A 22,867-nucleotide genomic window follows, 5' to 3' on the forward strand; every position below is an offset into this window, starting at 1 on the left:
ATGGCAGTTCTGACCAACTCCGGTGGGAGACCCAGGTCCTGCTGTTGCCATGTTCAGTCTAGTGAGAAAAGAACAAACAAATCTTTCATAAAATGAAATGTTCCTCTTAAACTGATGAAATGCTGTTAAGCAGTTACAAAAGTTAGTACTGCGAAACTATATAAATACTAATCACTAAATCTATTTAACACACATGCATATAAATGTAGCCTCTTAAATATTTCTCGAGGAAATTTTGAAATCTCTGATTGTATTTGATTTGATTTACTGTTCAATACACGTGGGACACAGGCAACTGGTGTTGTGTCCCACACACATGGAATATTACAACTATCAACTTAACTATCAGTTCTTACTGCCGTACAAGTATAATTTTTAAAGTCCAGTTTATCTTCAAGTATATTTAGTCCCTCCAAAACGGCCACTTTGCCTGTTTTGACCTAATTTTATGCAGGTGCCGTCGGGCCGCACCTATGTTTACTTTTCGCCCCTCCCCCTTAGTTTTCACCCATGTTCACATCCAAAAAAAGCCTTAAATTTAAATTTTAAGTGTTCATCGCTTTACTGTGAAACTTTTTCCACGGAAATGACTCCATAGCTCCAAATCTCATACTCCATATCAAAATACCTGGCTAACAGTAACTTACCTGTTTCTTAGGATGTTTTTTTTCTCTGCGTAATTACGGTAAAACCGGATCGGACGACTTTTGTGAACTTTGAGTCCTTGCGCGCCTTATCAGGAGGTCAGAGGTCAACTTAATAAGGGTCAAAGTTGAAACTACGCCTGATGATCCATGCAAAACGTTTGACTTCGGATAGCACGTTATGCATTTCCCTTTATGTCTATGCTTTGTGTTCCTGCCCCTCAGCTAATTATAAGGCCATGTTGACTTTATTATTTGGATGACATCCTCTAGGAGCCCCATAACTGACGCGAGCGTGTGAATAAAAAAAGTTTGGCAAAAAAATTTTCCTTTATATAGTAATGATAGAAATGATCTGTTTAGATATATTTCAAGTACGTTCCCGTATTTCCAATACTTGACTAATATTGAAAGTCCTTCATCTTTGTTAGGCGCTTTGATCATCCTGTCTTAAACAAACACATCTCAAATTATATTTTTGACATCACTAAGAAACGAGAAGAAGCTGAACCTTTGCATTAGTGTAGTTTTAGTGCTATTTGCACTACTTGTAAATTACCCTTTCATCTGTTCACCTGTACTTAGCCCAATAGGGCTTGAATGTACAATAAAGCTTATATGACATTTTTTTATTATGTAATCTACGTGGTCATTACTCTCCAATCAGAGGTTTGGGTTTGGGGTTATTTTAGCGTGTTTTTAGGCTGTTTTTTTAGCCTAAAAACACGCTAAAAATAACCCCAAACCTCTGCCTAAAAACACGCTAAGAATAACCCCAAACCTCTGCCTAAAACACGCTAAAAATAACCCCAAACCCAAACCTCTGCCTAAAAACACGCTAAGAATAGCCCCAAACCTCTGCCTAAAAACACGCTAAAAATAACCCCAAACCTCTGCCTAAAAACACGCTAAGAATAACCCCAAACCTCTGCCTAAAAACACGCTAAAAATAACCCCAAACCCAAACCTCTGCTTGGAGAGTACTCATCCTACCGACAGCCCCATTGTTTCCACAAAGAGAAACTATTTAAACCCAGGACTTTGAAACCGGATCATGATGATCAAAGGAAAACAAACAAAAACCGCTTAAGTGGAAACCTCCTGAGGACAGCTGTCAAAACCAATCGGTACATTAGACCTAAGGAAAATAAATGTTTTTGTTTCGGGATACAGAAATACATATTTTTTCATAGCTCAAATATTACATTTAAAAGAAAAAATGAAGAAGAAGAAAAAATGTTATGTTTCTGAGTCATGACTGAGTAGGGGAAGTTATGCATGAACAGTCAGATATTTCATACACAAAGTGCAAAGCGTATTATATAAACACGGGAGCGGATATGTCCGTTACTATGGAAATAACACATCTTATTGGTTGTATGTTGGTTTAATCTCCAAGCAGATCCTAGGGTGGCAAAAGAGAGTGTCCATTGGTCAGAGAAAGTCCATACGCCGTTTGGCCAAAGGATACTGTCTTTTGTCACCCTAGGATCTGCTTGGAGATTATACTGGTTTGGTTATTCAATATTTTACAGAATTGCAGAGCGGGGAGGGTGGAAGATTTTATTCTCTTCCAACCGCACACACCACGCTAGAGTTGGTGACCCTTCCGTATTAAAACGAAGATAGATGATTTTTTGCGTACGTGTTTTATACCTTATAACGTTGCTTACTAATCTCCAAGCAGATCATACGGTGGCAAGACAATATCCAATGGCGAAAGTAGTGTCCATTTATAGTAATCTCCAAGCAGATCTAGGGTGGCGTAAGACAGTATCAAATTGGCCAGGCAGTATCCATTGGCCAGAGTTGCTTACTAATCTCCAAGCAGATCATACGGTGGCAAGGCAGTATCCATTGGCCAGAGGAGTGTCCATTAGCTTCGGTGGCTAATCAGCCTAATGGACACTCCTCTGGCTAATGGATCCTGCCTTGCCACCGTATGATCTGCTTGGAGATTAGTTGCTCACTACTTCACCCCCGTAGCGCACTCATGACGTCACTACAGATTAACAGGTGACCTGGAAACGTAAGCCCATGTTACGGGGCTTTACGTCTGACCCATTTTGAACGTACGTACTGTTATATAAGTATTGAGGGGAAAAAACATGCAAAAAAGGTATTCTTTCCTTCTTGCTCAAGGCTTACATCGATCCCGGATCTAGAAGAAAACAGCTGCCTTAACTCAAACAGTAAAGCTTGGCATGAATGGGGTTGTAAGCTTCGCTGTGGTTGGTTGGTTGCTGACGATACGAATCCCCGCAGTGTACTTCATTTTCATTGGACCGTTTCGCTCCCCTGGCGCAGTGACAGTGTGTGTGTGCTCCAGTCTTACCTGTTAGCTGAGCTCGTGAGGCATGTCATGCTTTTCGCTGAGTAACTGTTTCGCGGAGAGATAGCGGGGTGTTTGGGGAGTAAATACCGACAGTTATAGCGACACCAGGAGGCCGAAAAGTGAGCGAAGTGACTGGATAGGGCGACTAAAACAGCGACGAAGGAACAAGACGTCCCCGGATCTCTTGCACACACTATACTACCAGGTAGGTAGTGACAACAATTGAGTAGAATGCAGGCGCATGCATGCAATATAACAGTACGTGCTGCCCAATAGTAACATGGAGTCAAAGGCCTAGTTACGAAAAAATGTTGTGTTTCCGGCTTCCATACCAAATCTTGCAAAACCTCACCGACCATAGCCCTTTTTGGGACCGGCAAGGCAAGGCAAGGCAAGGCAAGAAACTTTATTTCTCATTTTCATAAGCACATTTATTTTTAGTTAATCGGGTGAAAAATTGGTATCTGTCTCTTCCCCACAAGCAAACGGGAGGACAGCCCTGATCCTGAGGCGCTATACTCTCCAAGCAGAGGTTTGGGTTTGGGGTTATTTTTAGCGTGTTTTTAGGCTTTTTTTATCGGGATTTCTCTTATGCACTGAATTTTTTCACTGAATTTTTTTCCCATTTTTTGGGTGAGGAAAAATTCCAGTGCAAAAGAGAAACCCCGATAAAAAAAACCTAAAAACATGCCAAAAATAACCCCAAACACAAACCTCTGCTTGGAGAGTAAAGCTGCTTCAGTTTTACATTGTTAAACTGTATTTATTGAATCACTTCACTCGAACCTTAAAAAGGAAGAGAAAAAAAAGAGAATCCCTACCTACCAAACCTATTTTTTTTCGTGACAGAAATCGGAAACAACATTTTCCCCTAGCATTTGATATGCATATGGATAACATTGGACTGAAAAAAAAGAAGCTGGCAGACGCCATAAGGGTTTAGCCGCTATGGTTACTTTTTTGCTGCTTGATCCCGGAGGATTGTAAAAACAGACACTCATTTCTTTGTATTACAGAGCGCGCGAGCAGGCCACCAGATCGGCTAAACTCAAAACATTTGTGTTTCCGACTCACGCGACGTTTTCCTTTACTCTCCAAGCAGAGGTTGTGGGGGAATGATCGTTTATAATAGCCTGGTTACCGACAACAGCAATGTCTTCTGATGTCAGATTGTCAGTACAGAAATTCCTTTTTTAAAAATGTATATAATATGCTGTATGTATAGTTTGTGTTTTTATGTTTGTACCGTTGTTTCCTATGGGTGAAATACCTGAAATAAAGACATTCATTCGTTACCAGGCCGCCGTGCGCTCAGCGCTATCTCTTCGGCGCTGAGAGTGTTTCGGGCCGCCAAACCAGGCCTGTGCTCGGTAAAGGCCGGGGCCGAAAAATTACCGCCAAGCCGACCAAAGGTTTGGTACCCAGGCTAGGTTTTCCTAGCCGCCGTGTCTGACCGAAGGTTAGGATATGCCACTCTGGACGCCGAAACATACAGATTAACGAGCCAAAAGATCAGGTTTCGATAAACAAAAATTATGTCAACTAACTGTCAGATCAGACAAAACTCAGCGCGTACCAAGTGTTCAGAACTGAATATCTATCCCATTTATTTAGTACTGAAAAGTGTTTAACTGTAAAAAAACGTGCTGATCAATTGACTTACTCGACTTGACTTATGCCGAGTTCAGGTGTCCCTGGCTTCGAGTCAAAATGGCAGCCCAACTTCTCTGTCTTTTATCGTCTGGCTATATATCCCAGGTTAATGGAATAACAGGGGTGTTATCCCATTAATTCACCATATAGAGAACCATATAGAAAACATTTTGTGGTATAATGGGATAGAATTTTCTACCTATAGTTATCCCATGTAGTTAGCACGTTTTGTAAAGACAATATTTTTCAGTACCAAACAAATGGGCTGACTAACCAAAGCTAGGTGTTCTACGTATAATTTCCTGAATTTCAGTTCTATCTTTCAGTTGTTTCTTCCTATCTTTCAGTTTTTCTTGAACTTTCTGTGGCTGAGGAAGTAACTACAACTATGCCTTCGCGAGGACGCACGACCAGCTATGCCAGTATCGTGTTTATGACTTCAATAGTCTGGCTCGCCATGCACATCGTATTCCTCATGTTCTATGTCATGTTCAAGGACCCCTCAAAGCACAAGTTTGTGGAGCTGCACATGGGATCTCTCTCTCAGAAAGGTATCCGAGAATACGTCCTGCAGGGAAAGATGGAAAGAAGGATGCAGAAGAAAATGGACGCGTTGATGGAGGAAGAGGAAAAGTACCACCGAAGAGTCATGAATCAGACTAAAGCGTCAAACTTCTCTAGAACTTTCCAATCAAGCAACGCGTTAGACCTTCATTCTGAGAACGTGGTGTTGAAGAAAGACATCCGCAGAATCTCACGCAGGACCAGAGGTCTCGAGTTCGCACAGAGGACACTGCTGAACGATCTCACGACAGCGCTAGGAAAACAACCAGATGGCGAAACACCAACAACCAAAACGTCGTCTAGTAAAAGCCACTACACGTCTACAAGTAAAACCACCAGTACTGTCAACCAAGAAAACACGTCTGGACGTAAGCTTGACGGGTCAACTGTAAAAGACAAAGACCTAGAAAGTCCCCAAGACGCCGACACCGTCCCGATGCATGTTGTTCGGAGCCTGGACGTCACCACGATGCCCAGAGATCCGGTCGCTCCAGGGGAGAACGGGGAAGGGATTATAGACGACGACATCGAGAAAGTGGAGGAGGCTTTCAAGATCGCCTCCTTCAACCAACACGTCAGCGATCAGATTTCCATCGAGCGGTCTCTCCCGGATGTGCGCGCGGAGGGGTAAGTACACAGCACTTCTGGTGGGGTTTGTTTACATCTTAGAACGTTGTTTCTTTGTTTTGTGACAAGTGGAAGTCGTCAGCAGTATCTCAGTTTTCGAAATAAAGTAGGACTGGTCGTCCGATCACAACGCTGAAGAAACTCATAGAAATAGAAACGCGTTTAGAAGGAATGGACTTTTAGTAGGTCCGCAGTCAAATTTGACTCAAATCTAACTCAAATTTAATGGAAAGGCAGGCGTGGTCTAAATCTAGTCAAACTGATCCCAACCTACCGCCCACCTACCAAGGGGCATTATCATTAGATAGCTTTAAACAATGTCTAAATTTAGATGTTCAAGGGTTAGGTGTAACAAGTCGTTCGGTGTAATGTAGCCAGCTGCCGCAGCGCCGCGTGCCTGCGAAGCTGGTATGTTACGCCAAAGGGCGGTTATACCAGCTATACAGACGCAGATACAGAACCTTGCTTGGTTGATTGATCGGGGGAAGGTTCTGAATGTGTGACATTATAGGACTTTGTAATCCTACCACTGTACCTCTTGGGATGCAGACGGAAGGATGGAAGATAGTTTATGGGGTTAGTCAGATTTGATTTTCTCCAATGGGATAACTAGTTTGCCCCCATATCTAATAAGACTGAAGTCTCAAGTCGGCCTTACATTCAATTTGTATTGATCTGAATTATTGAATTTCCACAAATTTAATCATAGGCGAGCAGAAGGTATTTATAGCTCTCTCTGACATCCCATAAATTTCCGGGGTATCGCCTTATACAAGGGGGTGTCGTTCTATTTAAGCTAAAAAAAGGTTCTGTACCTGTATCTGTATAGCCGGTATAACCGCTCTTCTGATTAAGATATTAAATTATTTCAAAATATGCCAACAGGACGAGGGTCAACGTTGTCAGACAGAGAAAGGGGCCTCTCCGTGCCGTTGATTGATTCTTAAGTTGCTAACACGTCTGTGACTGACTTCTGTTGTTCAAACATCACCGTGTTTGAGTACCGTACACTTGTCTTACGCGTTTCACAGCGTATTGACCGCCTGAGCTTTTATTCACAATGACATTCTATCCACTCACGGACATATTTAGCAGTCTCTGTGTCAAGTCTTTGGTTTAAAGGTACACAATTACAAAGAGGGGCAAATATTTGCCGCAAAAACGTTTTACTAAAGACCTTGCTGGCAGCTTAAATAATAGTCTGCTACTGTATTGAATGCTGCAATTGAAAACAGGGACCATACAATATTATCATAGCTTTTAGGTGTCATTGTTTGTGTGATAAGAATGATCTTAAAGTCTGGACTTTTTGTTCATCTGCTATGAAAGATGATAGCAGAAACTGCATTTTATTTCGTGCAGAAATAATTCTAGCCTGAAGCTAGGAATATTTCGGAATAGCGTCCCTCACCCCAGAGATATTTGATGAAGCAAAAAAACTGCGCACATAAAATTGGTTAGGCATAAAGAAACAAGGCTGTGTTTCCGATTTCAGTTCTGCAAAAATAGAGTATCTAGGTAGTATTCCCCCCGTTTTTTTTTTAAATTTCGGCTGAAGTCATCAATACAGTTAAGCAATGTAAAACGAAAGTGGATCAGGCTGTCTCTTGGGCCTTTCTATCCGTTTGCAAGTGGGGAAGGGCCAAATATTTTACCCGGTATACTCGTGATTAATAAAAGCTTAAAATGAACGAAATAACGGTTCAGAGGGTTTAGAATTCAGATGTGAGAAGATACATTTTGCTGCTTTTCCAGCAGTCAATCCTAAAAAGCCTAGGGTCTGTCAGGAAACACAATCAACATTTCCCTAGGCCCAGTACCGGATGAAAGGATCCATGTGGAGAGGAGCCGAAAACACCTGGTGGGTACAAAATGGAGAAGAAATCACACCAGAGAGTCGTGCCTCGCTACACACAAAGGAAACTTTGATGGGGTGGTAATGGGAAATCTAATTTGGGCGGCTGTCCTGTATCTGGTACATATCTAACGTAATAACTGATAGCGGGTGGCGTGTGGACATTTTACAGGTACAATGATACTACTCTCCATGCAGAAGTTTGGGTTTTGGGTTATTTTGGCGTGTTTTGGGCTTTTTTATCGGAGTTTCTTTTTTACACTGGAATTTTTTCAGCTTACTCAACAAAAAAATTCTAGTGCAAAAAGAAGAAACCCCGATACAAAAAAAGCCTTAAAAACGCCAAAAATAACCCAAATCCCAAACCCTGCTTTCTAGTTACAATGATTCAATCTTCTTTTTTTTGGCACAACAAAAGTACGACGACTTTCGTAAGGTTTTCTACAACAATACATGGAAATAGACAAAGGATAAAAAAATTAATCAACCTATGTACAAGTATTTATCAAATAAATCAGTATTGTTTTAGTTTGACATATCACTTACTCTTAACATTGCCATATCCTGACTTGCTTATACACAGAAGGTCTGGATAAGCATTGTGATTTGGTATGTGGGTAGATCTTGGGAAGACGAAGATATTTGGGATAAAACAAGACATTTACAAAAGCTCTAAATATCTCACGGATGTTTCTGAACTCTTGTTGTAAAATGCCAATTCAGAACACGTGCGTTATTAGGCTATAGATGACTGATTAAGCTCAGCAGATGCTATGAGTACTCTGGATAATTCTCCTGAATTGATGGTTCCTAAGCTCTGATGATTAGCTCTAAATCTGTTAAAAGGTATAGGCTCTATCGAGATCTTTACGAGTTTAACCCACTGCGAGTAAAATGTCTTTCCTCTCTAAGGTGTTCCCAGATGCTAAAAAAACAATTAAAATACTTGACAAGAATCTCAGACAGTTGTCAGTGCCACCTACTCTTTGAGTAAACATCACTAATCTCCAAGCAGATACCCCTCGGTGGCAAAAAGACAGTATCAAATTGGCCAGGCAGTATCCATTAGCCAGAGAAGGTCCGCGGCCACCGACGGGTGGGGGTCAGGACAAAAAAAAACGGCCATATATAAAAAGGTAACGATCATTCCCCCACAACCTCTGCTTGGAGAGTAAAACATCACTGGCAGATCCGTTTGAAGAATAAAAAAAATCAACGCTGATTCCTAGAATTACTTCTGTCGTCATAGATGCTATTAAGATGCCCCAATTTTGTTAGCAGATCTAAAACGCCTCTCATTGTGTTGCGGAAATATTGTCAGCGACATTTATTCTTCTTTGAGTAAACAGCACCGGCAAATCTGCTTGAAGAATTCAACAAGCCGTTCTTGATTCCTGGAATTATGAATATTGCTTTATGTTATGTTTTTATAGATACTAATATGATTTAAAGATGCCCCAATCTTGTTGATACATTGTCAGTGACATCTATTCTTCTTTGAGTAAACAGCACTGGCAAATCCTTTGAAGAACTAAAAAAGCTACTGCCGATTCCTAGAATTATCAATATTGCTTTATGTTATGTTTCCATAGATACTATTATGATTTAAGATGCCCCAATTCTCTTAGTAAAAACATTGTCAGTGCTATTTGATATATAATATACGCTTGAAGAATTCCAAAAGCCATCCCTGATTCCTAGAATTATCAATATTCTTTATGATATGTTTTCATAGATACAAATATGATTTGAAAATGCCCCAATCTTGTTAGTAAAAAGCCACTTACTGCAATGCAGTGTACAAGACCCGATTTAACATGAAAGGTCCGACCGGTCAGGTTTGACAATCCGGTTCAGTTGAGCTATGGCAAGGTCGCAGCATTAGAGATAATTACATCGCTACTAGTCCGCTTTGTGAGGACCCAGATGTGCCCAGGAGACTATATATTTATGAGTGTGTCATGAACGTAGGGCTCTGTTTAATGTGCTCAGGTGGAAGCCTTTTGCCATTATCTATCATACGAGAATTACGATCAACTGCAGATAGATTCTTTCGCGTTAAAGCATATTCATAATCAATTTATGAGTGTCTTATGAACGTAGGGTTCTGTTTAATGTGTACTGAGCCTTTTTAAATTATCTATCATACCAGGAATACGATCAACTGCATATTGAATCTTTCACGATAAAGCATGCACATTCACTAGGTATATATTGTTTAGACAGTGATGAACAACAAAATTGCTAGAAGAAACATCGTTCTAATATTTATGTTTACCGAAGGAAAACATATTGTTTTTGCTCAGTTTCCTCTTCTTCTCCAGCTCAGTCCACGATAGACTATCTAGCTAGCTATATCCGGGACAAAATCTTTAGAAATCGCTGTACAACCGACAATAGCGAGAGACTCGGTAAACAGTCTCCACGTACTAAAGAGCCTGATCAAATATGCATGTCGCGAACAAACCACAAAGAATGGAGAACCTGTTCTCAACAAAGGCAGCTCAAAACACCCCGGTGCCGAAAAGCTAGTTTCAACACGAGCAGCTTTCACCCGAACAGGATATTCTCCCGTATGTAGATAGTCGCTGGTTGTCAATTTCCTTTTGTGTTGCCTCCATTAGTGGTGGCTCAGGTTTTAACTCTAGAAAGCATCGGAAACGCATATAGTCTGAGAGAGAATAAAAACAGGGAAAGTCAGGATGCATATTGTGAGTATGGAAATATTCACATATCAGTGCGTTTGTCTCTGTATTATCTTGAAAGCTCAGCTGAGTTAACGTTAATGAAAATTGATTAAAAAATTTAGTTTGGTCTACAACTCAAGACGAAATTGAGTCACCGGAATCTTCGAGATTTCGAGAAATTCGGTCGAAAATTCTGGTGAGTTAGTTTATTTTTGAGTTGGAAAAAAATTGATTTTTATATTTTTAAGACCTCTGACCTCTCGGTACTACTTGCATGTTGTGTGTGTTTATGTAGTTTGTAGTTAAGCCTTACCATGTTGTTATGATTGTAGTTTGTAGTTAACGACTCCAGGAAGAATAGTATGTATGGCAACTGTACAAACTAATGGAGATCGGTCTAATAAACAAAACAATAAACAAACAATAAACAATATTATACGTTTGTTTCTGCACGTCAAATTCTGAACACGGTTCTCTCACATGTTCAGTTGTAACACGAGTCTGGTGGGAGACGATCTGCCCAGCACGAGTGTGGTCATCTGTTTCTGTGAGGAGTCCTGGTCCACCCTACTCCGGACTGTCCACAGCGTCCTCAACCGGTCACCGCCACAGCTCATCAAGGAAATCATCCTGGTGGACGATGCAAGCTCGAGGGGTAGGTAAATAGTCTTAAGAAAAAAAATTACGGTGTTTGGTGGGAAAAGTGCAGATGTTGACACGTTGGCGCACCAAATCCGTAGTGTGTTTATGGCACACATTTTGACAGATTAGCCGAAGAGGCTCGGTGGGTGTCGCTCCGCCGTACAGGTGGGGAAGGTAGTGTAAAGTGCCTTTCCCAAGGGCACAACGTCGGGCCACGGTGAGTATCGAACCCGGGACCTATTGGTTCTGAGTCCAACGCTCTAACTGTTGCGACACCGACGCCTACTACAGTCTTTAAAAAGTCTGAAAAAATTATAGATGTAATTAAGGCATTCATGGGTTACAGAATTTCAACCTGAACATTTGCAACTGTAATGTTTTCATATTTCATATTTATGACTTCAGATCACCTGAAAAAGAAACTTGACGACTACATGAAGAGGTTTCCCAAGGTCAAGATCATCCATCTTCCCGAGAGAGCGGGACTGATCAGGGCACGGTTACGGGGGGCAGCGGTGAGTTCAAAGTTAAAGAGCCTTCCCGCATCAAGTGACGCATAGGGTACTTTCTTTTTTATGGGTTCACCACACCACGAAGTGGTGTGGTGAAACCATATTGCTTTTTCTGATGTTTCTTCTCCTCCTCCTTCTCCTCCTCCTCCTGCCATATCTTTAAATGGATTCAGCTTCTTCATTTTAGGGCCTAAGGTCCTGAAATTTGGTATGGAGGTACAGTGGGCAAATACCCCTAGGCGTTTTTAAATTTTTTGTGATACAGGCTTTTAGAATGGTTTTATTTGAGTTTTTTGGCTGTATTATAGCTAATGTATTACTGTGTTAGTGTGCCATGTTTACCACGTCTGGGCATGAGTCATCACAATGGAATGCAGGGCATCAACCAATAGGCATGCAGCTTTCCTCTATACTTTTTGCTGATTGGCTGTTGGAATTTAACTTGATTAACACCTGCACACTGAGCATTTCCACCTGCACAGAGCATTTCTTGCTGATTGGCTGTTGGGATTTAACTTGATTAACACCTGCACAGAGTATTTCCATACTGACAGTATGTCTTTATTCAAGTGTTTTGGTAGGTATTTCAAGCTTTTCTGCTCCAGCATTGGAATGCGGGGCATGAACGTTTTTTTTTTTTTTTGAAAATCAACAGTTTGCATTATGCAATTAAAAATCCTAACCAATAAAGTAGGGAATAGCTATCCAACTGTTGTTTTAGTTGTATGTTACTTCATATTATAGTTATATCAATGTAAATCATTGTTTTCCCTTGTGTTTCTCATTCTTTCCCTGCCATGTGGTAAAATGTGGTGAACCCATCGCTGTATTTGCTCCAAAGCAAATATTGGCCTTTCTAGTTTAAACAGCCTTGGGTCACAACGCAGTGCAATCATTACAGTAGGGGATTAGTCCACTGGTGGTGGTGAGTGCTAAGCAAAGAAAGCAGTATGTACCATTTTTAAAGTCTTTGATATGACTCGGCCAGGGATCTAACTCACGACCTACCGAATGCAAGGCGAGCACTCTATACCCTCTTGGCCATTGTACCGGTAACTGTAGCGGTAAGTGCACCGTATGTAAGAATGGGCATGTGTACCTGTGTGTGGATGGCGTTCAGCACCAAGGACAGGTCTAGTTACTGTGTGCTGATACTATATACGGCTATCGGGGGCAGCGGTAAGTGCAATGTATGTAAGAACGGGCATGTGTACCTGTGTGTGGATGGCGTTCAGCACCAAGGACAGGTCTAGTTACTGTGTGCTGATACTGTATACGGCTATGGGGGCAGCGGTGATTGCACTATATGTAAGAACGGGCATGTGCACCTGTATGAGGATGGCGTTCAGCACCAAGGACAAGTCTAATCACCTGTGTGCCGAAGGCACTATGTATAATGCAATGATGGCGTTCAGCACTAAGGACAGGCATGGTTGCTTTTGTGAGAAAGCTGGTCAGCACTAAAGGCAGGTCTAGTTACTGTGTACTGATGGTTGGCAGCACTGTATATAAGGAAAGGCATGTTTGCCTGTTTAAGGATGGCGTTCAGCACTAAGGACAGGCATGTTTACCTGTGTGTGGATGGTATTCAGCACCAAGGACAGGCATGTTCACCTGTGTGTGGATGGTGTTCAGCACCAAGGACAGGCATGTTTACCTGTATGTGGATGGCGGGCGTTCAGCACCAAGGACAGGCATGTTCACCTGTGTGTGGATGGCGTTCAGCACCAAGGACAGGCATGTTTGCCTATGTGTGGATGGCGTTCAGCACCAAGGACAGGTATGTTTGCCTGTGTGTGGATGGCGTTCAGCACCAAGGACAGGTATGTTTGCCTGTGTGTGGATGGCGTTCAGCACCAAGGACAGGTATGTTTGCCTGTGTGTGGATGGAAGGAGAATACCAACAGAAAACCAAATAAAACGTGTCCCATGTCCCCGCCACCAGCTCGCTACTGGAGACGTCCTGACGTTCCTGGACTCGCACGTGGAGTGCGGTGTGGGCTGGCTGGAGCCGCTCCTGGACAGGATCAGACTCAACAGGCGGGCCGTCGTCTGTCCCTCTATAGACGTCATAGAGATGAGAACATTCAGGTGGAACATCTGTTTCAATATCAGTTAAGTTTAGTCATGACTGAAAAAATGTAACTATCTCTTTATTTATGAAAAGATTCATAGACCGCAAAATCCATTCTTGAAGCCCCCTTACATATAAGGTTTATTTTCTTCAATTGCGTCTACCTTTACGCATACTTTCAGGTGTGTTTAAATTATAAACTTAGGAGTTCTTGAAGTAATAGTAGGTATCCTTAACCGAATCGGTGCTGAATTAATGATGGGAGCATGTTATCGGGTATATGTACCAGGGCCATTTTACCAACAGGCGCTCATTGTATACCAAGCCACAGCCCACACTCATATAAAAACCCTGAATAGCGAGATTTAATATCTATATGGTTTTTATTTCCTCCTCTCTTTGCTGATAGGTATTCTTCTTCCGGTCACATGACCCGCGGGGGATTCGATTGGCGGATGCACTTCCGGTGGAACACTGTTCCAGACTACGAGGTGGCCCGACGGAAGACGGAAAAAGCGCCAATCAGGTAAACTCTACAAGTAACTTCAAACCTCGGTCTGTGACTTGGGGGTGATATCAACTTTCAACATCTTTGTTCTTTATTACGTTCTGTTACATATGTATTATCATCTATATTCCCTTTATGTTGGATTCGTTTTTGTTTATTTATTGTCTCATTATGTGTAAGTGGTAACGTTACTTGAGTGCGCTACCACTTTGTGTTGTGTCATCTTCCTTAATGTACAATAAAAAACTCTGACTCTTTTTATAAAGTCATGTCTCCTGAGCGATTGGGTCAGATGTCTGAAAAAGAGTAATAAGAAGATGCACAGATTTTCTATCTGTGTAGTTAGTACAACATGAATGCCCTGTTGCAGCCAGCAAGTGAAAAATATTTTTTTCTTTTGCCCATCTTAAGAAAGCGAGTGAAATTCTTTTATCCTTGTTATGTTTGTTTTATTAACTTTCTTCAGATCCCCCACCATGGCGGGAGGACTGTTCTCCATACATAAGATGTTTTTCGAAGAGCTGGGCCAATACGACCCTGGGCTCGAGATCTGGGGTGGAGAGAATCTTGAGCTCTCGTTCAAGGTATGAAACATAGCATAGAGGATATTCATGTTAACCGAAGGAAAACATATTGTTTTTGCTCAGTTTCTTCTTCTTCTCCAAACAGTGACCCCTGGCCTGGTTAATGGCGTGTACCAGACTAGCCTGAGTGTCAGCCTTGTTAGCTTTCGTCCGCTACCCAAGGTCCACTTGTTGGCGGGGAGCGGACCTTGGGTAGCGGACGAAAGCTAACAAGGCTGACACTCACCAGACTGTCTCTCACCATGATAACTGGTGTTGGGTAACATAATGTTGCAATTTTATAGTAGGAAGGACTCTCCTAAGGTTATTGGACTAACCCTGGTATAGGGATAAAACTCCCTGTCAAATCGTTCATGCAAAAAGCAGGTGTCTATTGTATTATCTCCCATTACTGTCGTTAAAACGTTTCCCAGTGTATGGTGGCGTATGCTTTATTGCAACGTCACCTCTTAACTGTTGACGAATCGCTATGACTCTATAGCAACAATTTCACTCGGCGCCACACACATTTGATCCGCCTATCTTTCAGTTGAAGACTCGTTTTACATGATTACGAAGATGTATGTGAAATGTTAGAAAGATCAATAGAGTGTCGGTAGCACATCCTTAGAATTCGGTATGTTATATTATGAGGCCATGTCAAGAATATGTGGGGCATATTATGCTAAAAGCGTGTAGTACAACTATAGGACATAAGTCAGACACAACAAACATAGCATGTTACAAAAGGTTTTGGGAATTATTAGGACTACTTAGCTTGCTACAAGCTGAGCCAGCATACGCTTGTGTAGTGCGCACAGTCTCTGTGTTTTGGTAGTCTTGTATCACCTAATACACGATTTGAAGCACTCTTTGCAGTTGCTTTACCATTTTTTTAAATTTTATGCTGACATGTCGTTAACATGTGTCATTTGAGGCCCATTCTAGCGCCCCGAGCTACTTTAATTTCTTCTCACTCTAAAAAGTATATTCACTAATCATTTATATTATAGCATTACAAAAATACCACATATCTCAGGGGCATCCCATCTGCTGTAACTGATGCCACCCTGTCGGCGTATGGCATCACAAGAACTGCATGGTTCAGCAATATTTGAGCCAACAAAAAATTGAAAACTTGTAACTAGTCGATGTATTTTCAATGAAAACACTTAATACATGAAGTACTAGAAGATAGATTAAAAGTTAAGCATAATTTAATACGTATTCCCATGTTCACATGGGTATATTGCTGTAATATCTGTAATATTGCTGCAATATTTGAGCTAACAAAAAATGAGAACCCTTGTAACCTGTGTGCCATATTTGCCATGAAAACATTTAATACATGGAAAGCTTGTAGTTGAATTATGCTTGTAGTTAAATTAAAAGGTAAACATCACCCAATACGTTTTCCTCGTGTTCACGTGAGTATATTGATGTAATAACTCGCGGCATCCTGTTCCACAAGGCCACAGCAAGGTAGTAATATGTCCCTGCGACAGACATATTACTACTCAGCAAGTACAGTTTATAGGTGACAACCTCAGCAGACTCAGGCCTTAAAACCTTGTCCTGTCTCCTTTCTTCATATTTATCTGCCATCCACGTTTCGGCATGGCAACAGACATCTTTGTCCATTTTCGGCATGTTAACCATTGTCAAAGGGCAACATAATTTCTTTTTTTTCTCCAAAATCGCGCTGATGTCATCCATAAAAATTACTTGCTGTGGCCTTACAGTGAGACATACGGCGCCTGCACCGCGCCACGTGAGACCCATTCCTACTGCTCCCATAACGCTCGTCTCCAATAACACTTCATCAAAAAGAAGAATGTTTCCTGCCACTGCCTTTATTTCTTTTCCTGTCAAGCCTTTTACATAACACTGCAGCTGATAGTATGTCAAGAAATACGAAAAAAAAATCAGTTTCAGTTGGGATCTGTGCTATTTGTCTGGCGTTGTTTCATTTACTGATTTTGCAGTTATGGTGGAAGAATATGCGTTGACGCTATTGATTGTACTTACCCACATTTTCGCAAATCCGGACTTTTTTGCATGAGGGATTAAAGAGGCCATCATCTGGCATTACAACCATCCCTCAACAGAGACGGGGGGCGCCACATACTTTCTGCAACCTATGATCCACTGCTCACGGAGTCACGTGTGTTATCTGCGTGACGTCACGGAAGCGGTGGATTGCTCATTCCTTGACAAAGACTGGAGTTATACAGTCGAAAATTTGGGTGAGTCCAATTTCTTGTGTTGAAAATTGCAATTCAAACTTGTTTCATAGAGCCACCATTTTGTTTTTACCTTAGACCTGGATGTGCGGCGGAACGCTGGAGATCTTACCGTGTTCCCGGGTGGGTCACATCTTCCGGCAGTCCCAGCCTTACCGGTTCCCCGGCGGCGGACTACAGACCGTCCAGAGGAACAGTTTACGGGTGGTCCAGGTCTGGATGGACGAAATACACAGGAAGGCTTTCTATGCTGTCAACCCAGAGGTACTTTGAACTTGCGTTACACCGCAGGAGTAACTCCTGAATTTTGTTGAAATTCACATCATTCTAAAATTCTTCTTCAACAGATTAACAATAAAATGTGATAAATCGTCCCTAAAATATTGTACACATGATGTAGTGACATAAACATACATTTATAAAAGAGTAAGACAAGTTAACATACAAATACACAACAGAAGAAAGAGTTTGAAACTAGAAAGGCCGACATTTGCTCAGGAGCAAATGCAGCATGGCTTCACCACATGCCCCATACCAAAAATGGACCTTTCCCCCTCCCACACAAATGGATGGTTCCTAAATCAACCCTGTTCAAAATGTGAAGTGTCCCAACAGTCTATTTTGGACCATGTGAAGGTAAAAATGATGCATTTGCTTGGCAAATGTTACCTTTCTAGTCTATCATTATGTTGACCGAAGGAAAATATATTGCTTTTGCTACGTTTCCTCTTCTTCTTCCTCTCCAAACAGTGACCTCTGACCTGTCTGAACCAGACTGTCTGATAACTGGTGTTGGGTTACATAATGTTACAATTTTAAATTTGGAGGGATTTAGACTGCTGTCATCATATATGTGAATGTGTGTGAGTAGGAATTAACAGAGAAGACAATATGCGAAGGTAAACATTATGCATTTGCTTTGCAAATGTTACCTTTCTAGTCTATCATTTGTTATTTTTTTCAGCTGAAAGACATGAATATATCGTACGGAGACGTGAGCGCGCGGAGGCAGCTGAGGGAGAGGCTGGGGTGTAAGTCCTTCCAGTGGTACCTGGACACCGTCTACAAGGAGATGCGCGTACCTGACCTCACCTTCCAGGCATCGGGAGAGGTAAACAAACAAAGAAACAAACAAACATAGAGACACACAAACAATACGTGTTCCTGCACTAATGTACAAGGAGATGAGAGTTCCTGATCTCACCTTCCAGGCATCGGGAGAGGTAAACAAACAAACAAACAAACAAACAAACATAGAGATAAACAAACAATACGTGTTCTTGCACTAGTGTATAAGGATATGAGAGTTCCTGACCTCACCTTCCAGACTTCGGGAGAGGTAAACAACCAACCAACCAACCAACCAAACAAACAAACAACCAAACAAACAAACATACATACAAGCAAAACAAGAAATTGAAATGCGTATATAGGGACAGGAGATTATAAAAAGTAATACATTTAAAATCAGAAAAGCGTTCCTGGCCTAAAATGTCTAACTGCACGGAACTACGAAAATAGAAACAACATAAACACAAAGAGACAAATTAAACATCCTCATAAAACTGAATGGAATACCTCGTCACTTACTCTCAGTGAATTTGAATCATACGTAAATCCCATTCTCAAATCACAGGTCTATGTGATATAGAGGAAACAACCCTATAGGCGTCAAACGTATTAAAAAATAGACGCATGCCCGTCCAGACATTCATCACAAGTTTATTACATAAGTAATATAATCATTTTCATTAAGAAAGGCCACCCAAGGTGAGCGAATGAGAGTAAATCCGACAGTTGATGTAAGGGTTCTGTCCGTGTGTTATATTAAAGTAGCAGTAGCTTAGAAGATCGGTGACATGCCATGGCTCAAAGTAATTGACACGACCAGTAGATGCATTGGCTTCTTTCATTCTATACAATTTTTTATTCCAACATTTTATGACTGGACCTGGTGACGGCACACTCAAATTATTTCAACTTATTATATGCCACCACCAACGCAGAGGTAAGTGAGGAAAGTTGTGTAAAGTGCCTTCCCAAGGGCACAAGATCGGTGGCATGTCAGGACGCGAACCCGGGACCTCTTGATTCCGATTCGTGGACTCTGCCGCTACGCCACCCAGCCCCACCAATCATTCTATATTTCATTCTTATGTACGTCAGATTTGAGCGGGGTTAGATGAAGGTCAGATGTATCTATTACAGTCCTGTATCCTTAATACTGTACATTTACGTTTATCCGCACTCAAGAGTAGTCAATTTCCGGACGTATACGTCAAATCGAAGCAAGGCACTCGTATTTCAATCGAAGGTCAAATCGTGGGCGGAGTCGGGGCAATTGGAAAGGATAATATCCACCAGCTTTAATGAATACAGGCTAGCTACACCTAGGCTAACACGCTTTACCCTTTTGGTAATCCTTGATAGTTGGGCCTGAGGTGACCTTAACTTGTGGTAGGACTGTATTGACGTTGACCTTATGCTGAGGTCACATTTTCAAGCCGGGGCCCGACCGGGCTGTTTACGAAAAATGAACAATTCATATCAGGAATATGTACAGATTTTGCGGATAATCAATTGTTGCAAATCATTTCTGTTTTGTGTCTTTTCGTCCCCGAAAATTGCCCGGACGGGCCCCGGTTTGAAAATGTGACCTCAGCATAACTATTTTGGTAATCCTTGATAGTTGGAAGGCGATCGTAACTTGTGATTAGGACTGTATTGATGTTGACCTTAGCTCCATTGAATATCCACTTAATTGTGGCGTGGTCTTGCTCTCTCAACACTTGGACTTGGCTTGGATGCCTTCCAAGTTAAAAGTTGGCAAAGACGCTTGGAAACTGGCTAAGTTCCCAAAATGCTTACATTTTTGTACATTACCATGGGTGTATCCGTCCTACTGTAGATTGTTTTAGTACCATATTCATGAGGTATCTATGATCAGTTGTTACATCGCCTCTGCTTCAACTCTCCACATGCAAATATTTTTTTATTCAGAAACAGAGTGATAAATACAAATAAAAGGACACGGTCTAAGTGGCTGCGAACTCAAGTTGGGCACAACTTATAATCTTGCAGCCACTTTTAGAATTAAAAAAAAATACAAGACGTTTGAAAAAGTGTGGATACATAAAAAGCCTAATCTCCAAGCAGATCCCTTTCGGTGGCAAAAAGACAGTATCAAATTGGCCAGGCAGTATCCATTAGCCAGAGAAGCTCCATTAGCCACCGACGGGGATCAGGACAAAAAAAACGGCCATATATAGAAAGGTAACGATCATTCCCCACAACCTCTGCTTGGAGAATATAAAAAACCTAGCGAGTCAAACCTCCCATCCCAAAGAAAAAAAGAAAGCAAAACAGGACACATAACGTTACAGCTAAAGCAAATATTTCAAACCCCATTAAGATTCATGGCGTGTGCTGTTACGGCTAATCACAAATTAACGTTCCGATAGACTGTAGCCAATTAGGCGTTCTTCTAACGACATTCTCCAGATGTCGTGACTTGTCGTATATTAGGAGACTCTTACAAACAACTACATATTTTTTAATTATATATTGAAGCACATAAAAGAAAATACAAAACGGCAATGGCGATGCACTCAAGGTAATTACACTTACATAAACGCCGCCATTACGGGACTCTAACAAACAAGTACATAATTATGATCCTGCTGGTATCTACGTTTAGAAAATGGACAGTAGTCTAGTCTGAATGTAACATGCACACATAGACTGGTTAATAGACTTTTTCTATTAGTATGGTTGATTTACCATGAGTTTACCATGAGTTCATTTACCATGGTAATCTCCAAGCAAATCCTAGGATGGCAAAGGCAGATTGGCCAGCCAGGCAGTATCTATTGGGCATACGCCACCCAAGGATCTGCAGAAAGTCGCAAGCATCAATGCATTATAAACCTAATCTCTCCAACAAATTATGTCGTTCTACAAGTATGTGCGAACACCCTTGAGTGACGTATTGGACCCTCTCTGGCCAATGGATACTGCCTGGCCAATTTGATACTGTCTTTTGCCACCCTAGGATCTGCTTGGAGATTACTGTATGGAGCAGCACACCAGTATGGGAAAAAGATGAACCTTAACTGTATTTTCCTCCCTCATGTTGGCACAGTTACGAAACCTCGGCACAAACCTCTGTGTGGACACCCTCGGGAACACGGAAGGGTCGCTGGCGCTGTACCCGTGTCACGGACTGGGGGATAGACAGGTATGTGTACGGCCTGAGTAACATTTCATCCCGTATAACTGTATCTGTATTTGTATCTGTATAGCAGGTATAACCGCGTAACACACCAGCTTCGCAGGCACCTAACCCTTGAACCCTTGAAGTTGAACTCTAAACATTGCTTAAAGCTACTGGTATCTAATGATATTGCCCCTACTGAACTTGGCGACAGCGAGTTCCACTCTGCGATAGTTCTAGGATAGAATGTATTTTTGAACACCTCAATTCAAAACTCACAGGTCAGCCACACAAAACTATACTTCCGAGTCTCACATTGCTTTTCCCCGTTTCACGCACCTTCCAGTCTTTTCTGTACAACTGGGAGAACAACTTGCGTCATGACTTGACGTGAAGCACACGAACTCACAAGTCAGCCACCCAAAACTATACTTCCGAGTCTCATATTGCATTTCCCCGTTACATGAACCTTCCAGTCTTTTCTGTATAACTGGGAGAACCACCTGCGTCACGAGGAGCTGTGCTTGGTACCCTACTTCCCCCCTCCGGAGGAGAAAAGACCCGCGGAGCTTCACATTGACTGGTGTGAGGGACAGGACGAGAAGTTGATCTGGAAACACACCAGGGTGAGGATAGCTTGCAGTTTGTAAAGGAATCAACAGGGGGCCAGGCCTGCCTTTAACCAAATATCCGAATTCAAAGAAAATCCTAACATTGTGACACTTACGAATTCTCCCACCCAACGCTAAAAATCACTGGAACATCAGAAAACAATCTTTAACACTGTATAAAACATGTAAAGCATTCAAACACGTTGTTGTTTTTAACAGTACAATATGACAATATCAGTGACAGTCTGACAAATACATAAAAACATTACCTTGTTTTTGATAGTTGCTTGTATCATTACAATATGACAATATCAATAACATGACAAACACACTATGTCTACATAATGTTCGTATTTTGATTTAATGCTGATATTACTATAGTGATGTTGTTTCTAACATTTCTATTTTATACTTACATCCATATCTTTCCATATGTTGACAGAAAGGACAAATTATCCACGTGCAGACGTCCCTTTGTCTTGACGTTCCCAGAGACAAGAGAAGACCGATCCTTACAGACTGCACAAGAAAGTCCAGGACTCAGAAGTGGAAATTCTTAAAATACTTCGACAAAGATGGAAACGAGATACTAGAAAACCCCAGATAATTTACTTCGTACTGTTAATTGAAATATAGAATATATAAAATATAGAATAACTTCATCTGATTGGTTAATGGTTGAATAGCAGCGTTCGCAATTCACAACCACTAGATTCAATGCTCAGTGAACCAGTTATAATTTTTTTATTCAGCATACAATAAACAAAATAAGGGTACAGGACAAAGTGACGACGGGCTCAAGTTACGTAACTTATGTTAGCGCCGCCACTTATACGAATAAAACTAATATTACTAAACAATGGAAAACACTAACCAGGAATACATGTAAAAGAATAGAACAAACAGTCGAATTGATGAAGCGAGAGTCCACATTCCCTACCCAAAAGATGAAAAGGACACAAATAATTCCCTGATGAAGATGACAGACGGTCATCTAAACGCCGACTGTTGTTAAACAATCATGTGGTTGTGAATCAAGAACGCTGCTGCTGTTCAATCACAGATATATTTTGAAGCCAGCTAAGTGCCAAAATATCTAATCTCCAAGCAGATGCTAAGAAGGCCATTTGTGGTAA

The 22,867-nt window shown here is 41.4% G+C and overlaps 1 protein-coding gene across 1 annotated transcript; it reads left to right on the forward strand.

Moving 5' to 3' along the window:
* On the forward strand, positions 1–22,338 carry LOC109477997 (polypeptide N-acetylgalactosaminyltransferase 13-like). Its single transcript, XM_019779449.1, has 11 exons — positions 1–22; positions 4,980–5,823; positions 10,854–11,020; positions 11,413–11,522; positions 13,465–13,610; positions 14,003–14,119; positions 14,568–14,685; positions 16,986–17,171; positions 17,872–18,018; positions 21,597–21,746; positions 22,174–22,338. Exons 1-11 carry the CDS (start codon positions 1–3, stop codon positions 22,336–22,338), a joined length of 2,172 nt encoding a protein of 723 aa, XP_019635008.1.
* Positions 22,339–22,867: the final 529 nt, after the last annotated feature.

This window comes from Branchiostoma belcheri, unplaced genomic scaffold (assembly GCF_001625305.1).
Source record: "Branchiostoma belcheri isolate BF01 breed outbred unplaced genomic scaffold, Haploidv18h27 scaffold42, whole genome shotgun sequence".
Lineage (NCBI taxonomy): Eukaryota > Metazoa > Chordata > Leptocardii > Amphioxiformes > Branchiostomatidae > Branchiostoma > Branchiostoma belcheri.

Coding starts and splice junctions, on each gene's coding strand:
- LOC109477997 (XM_019779449.1), top strand. CDS start 1: ATGGCAGTTCTGACCAACTCCG. Junction 23..4,979: donor GGCAGTTCTGACCAACTCCG/GTGGGAGACCCA, acceptor CCTATCTTTCAG/TTTTTCTTGAACTTTCTGTG. Junction 5,824..10,853: donor CCGGATGTGCGCGCGGAGGG/GTAAGTACACAG, acceptor TCACATGTTCAG/TTGTAACACGAGTCTGGTGG.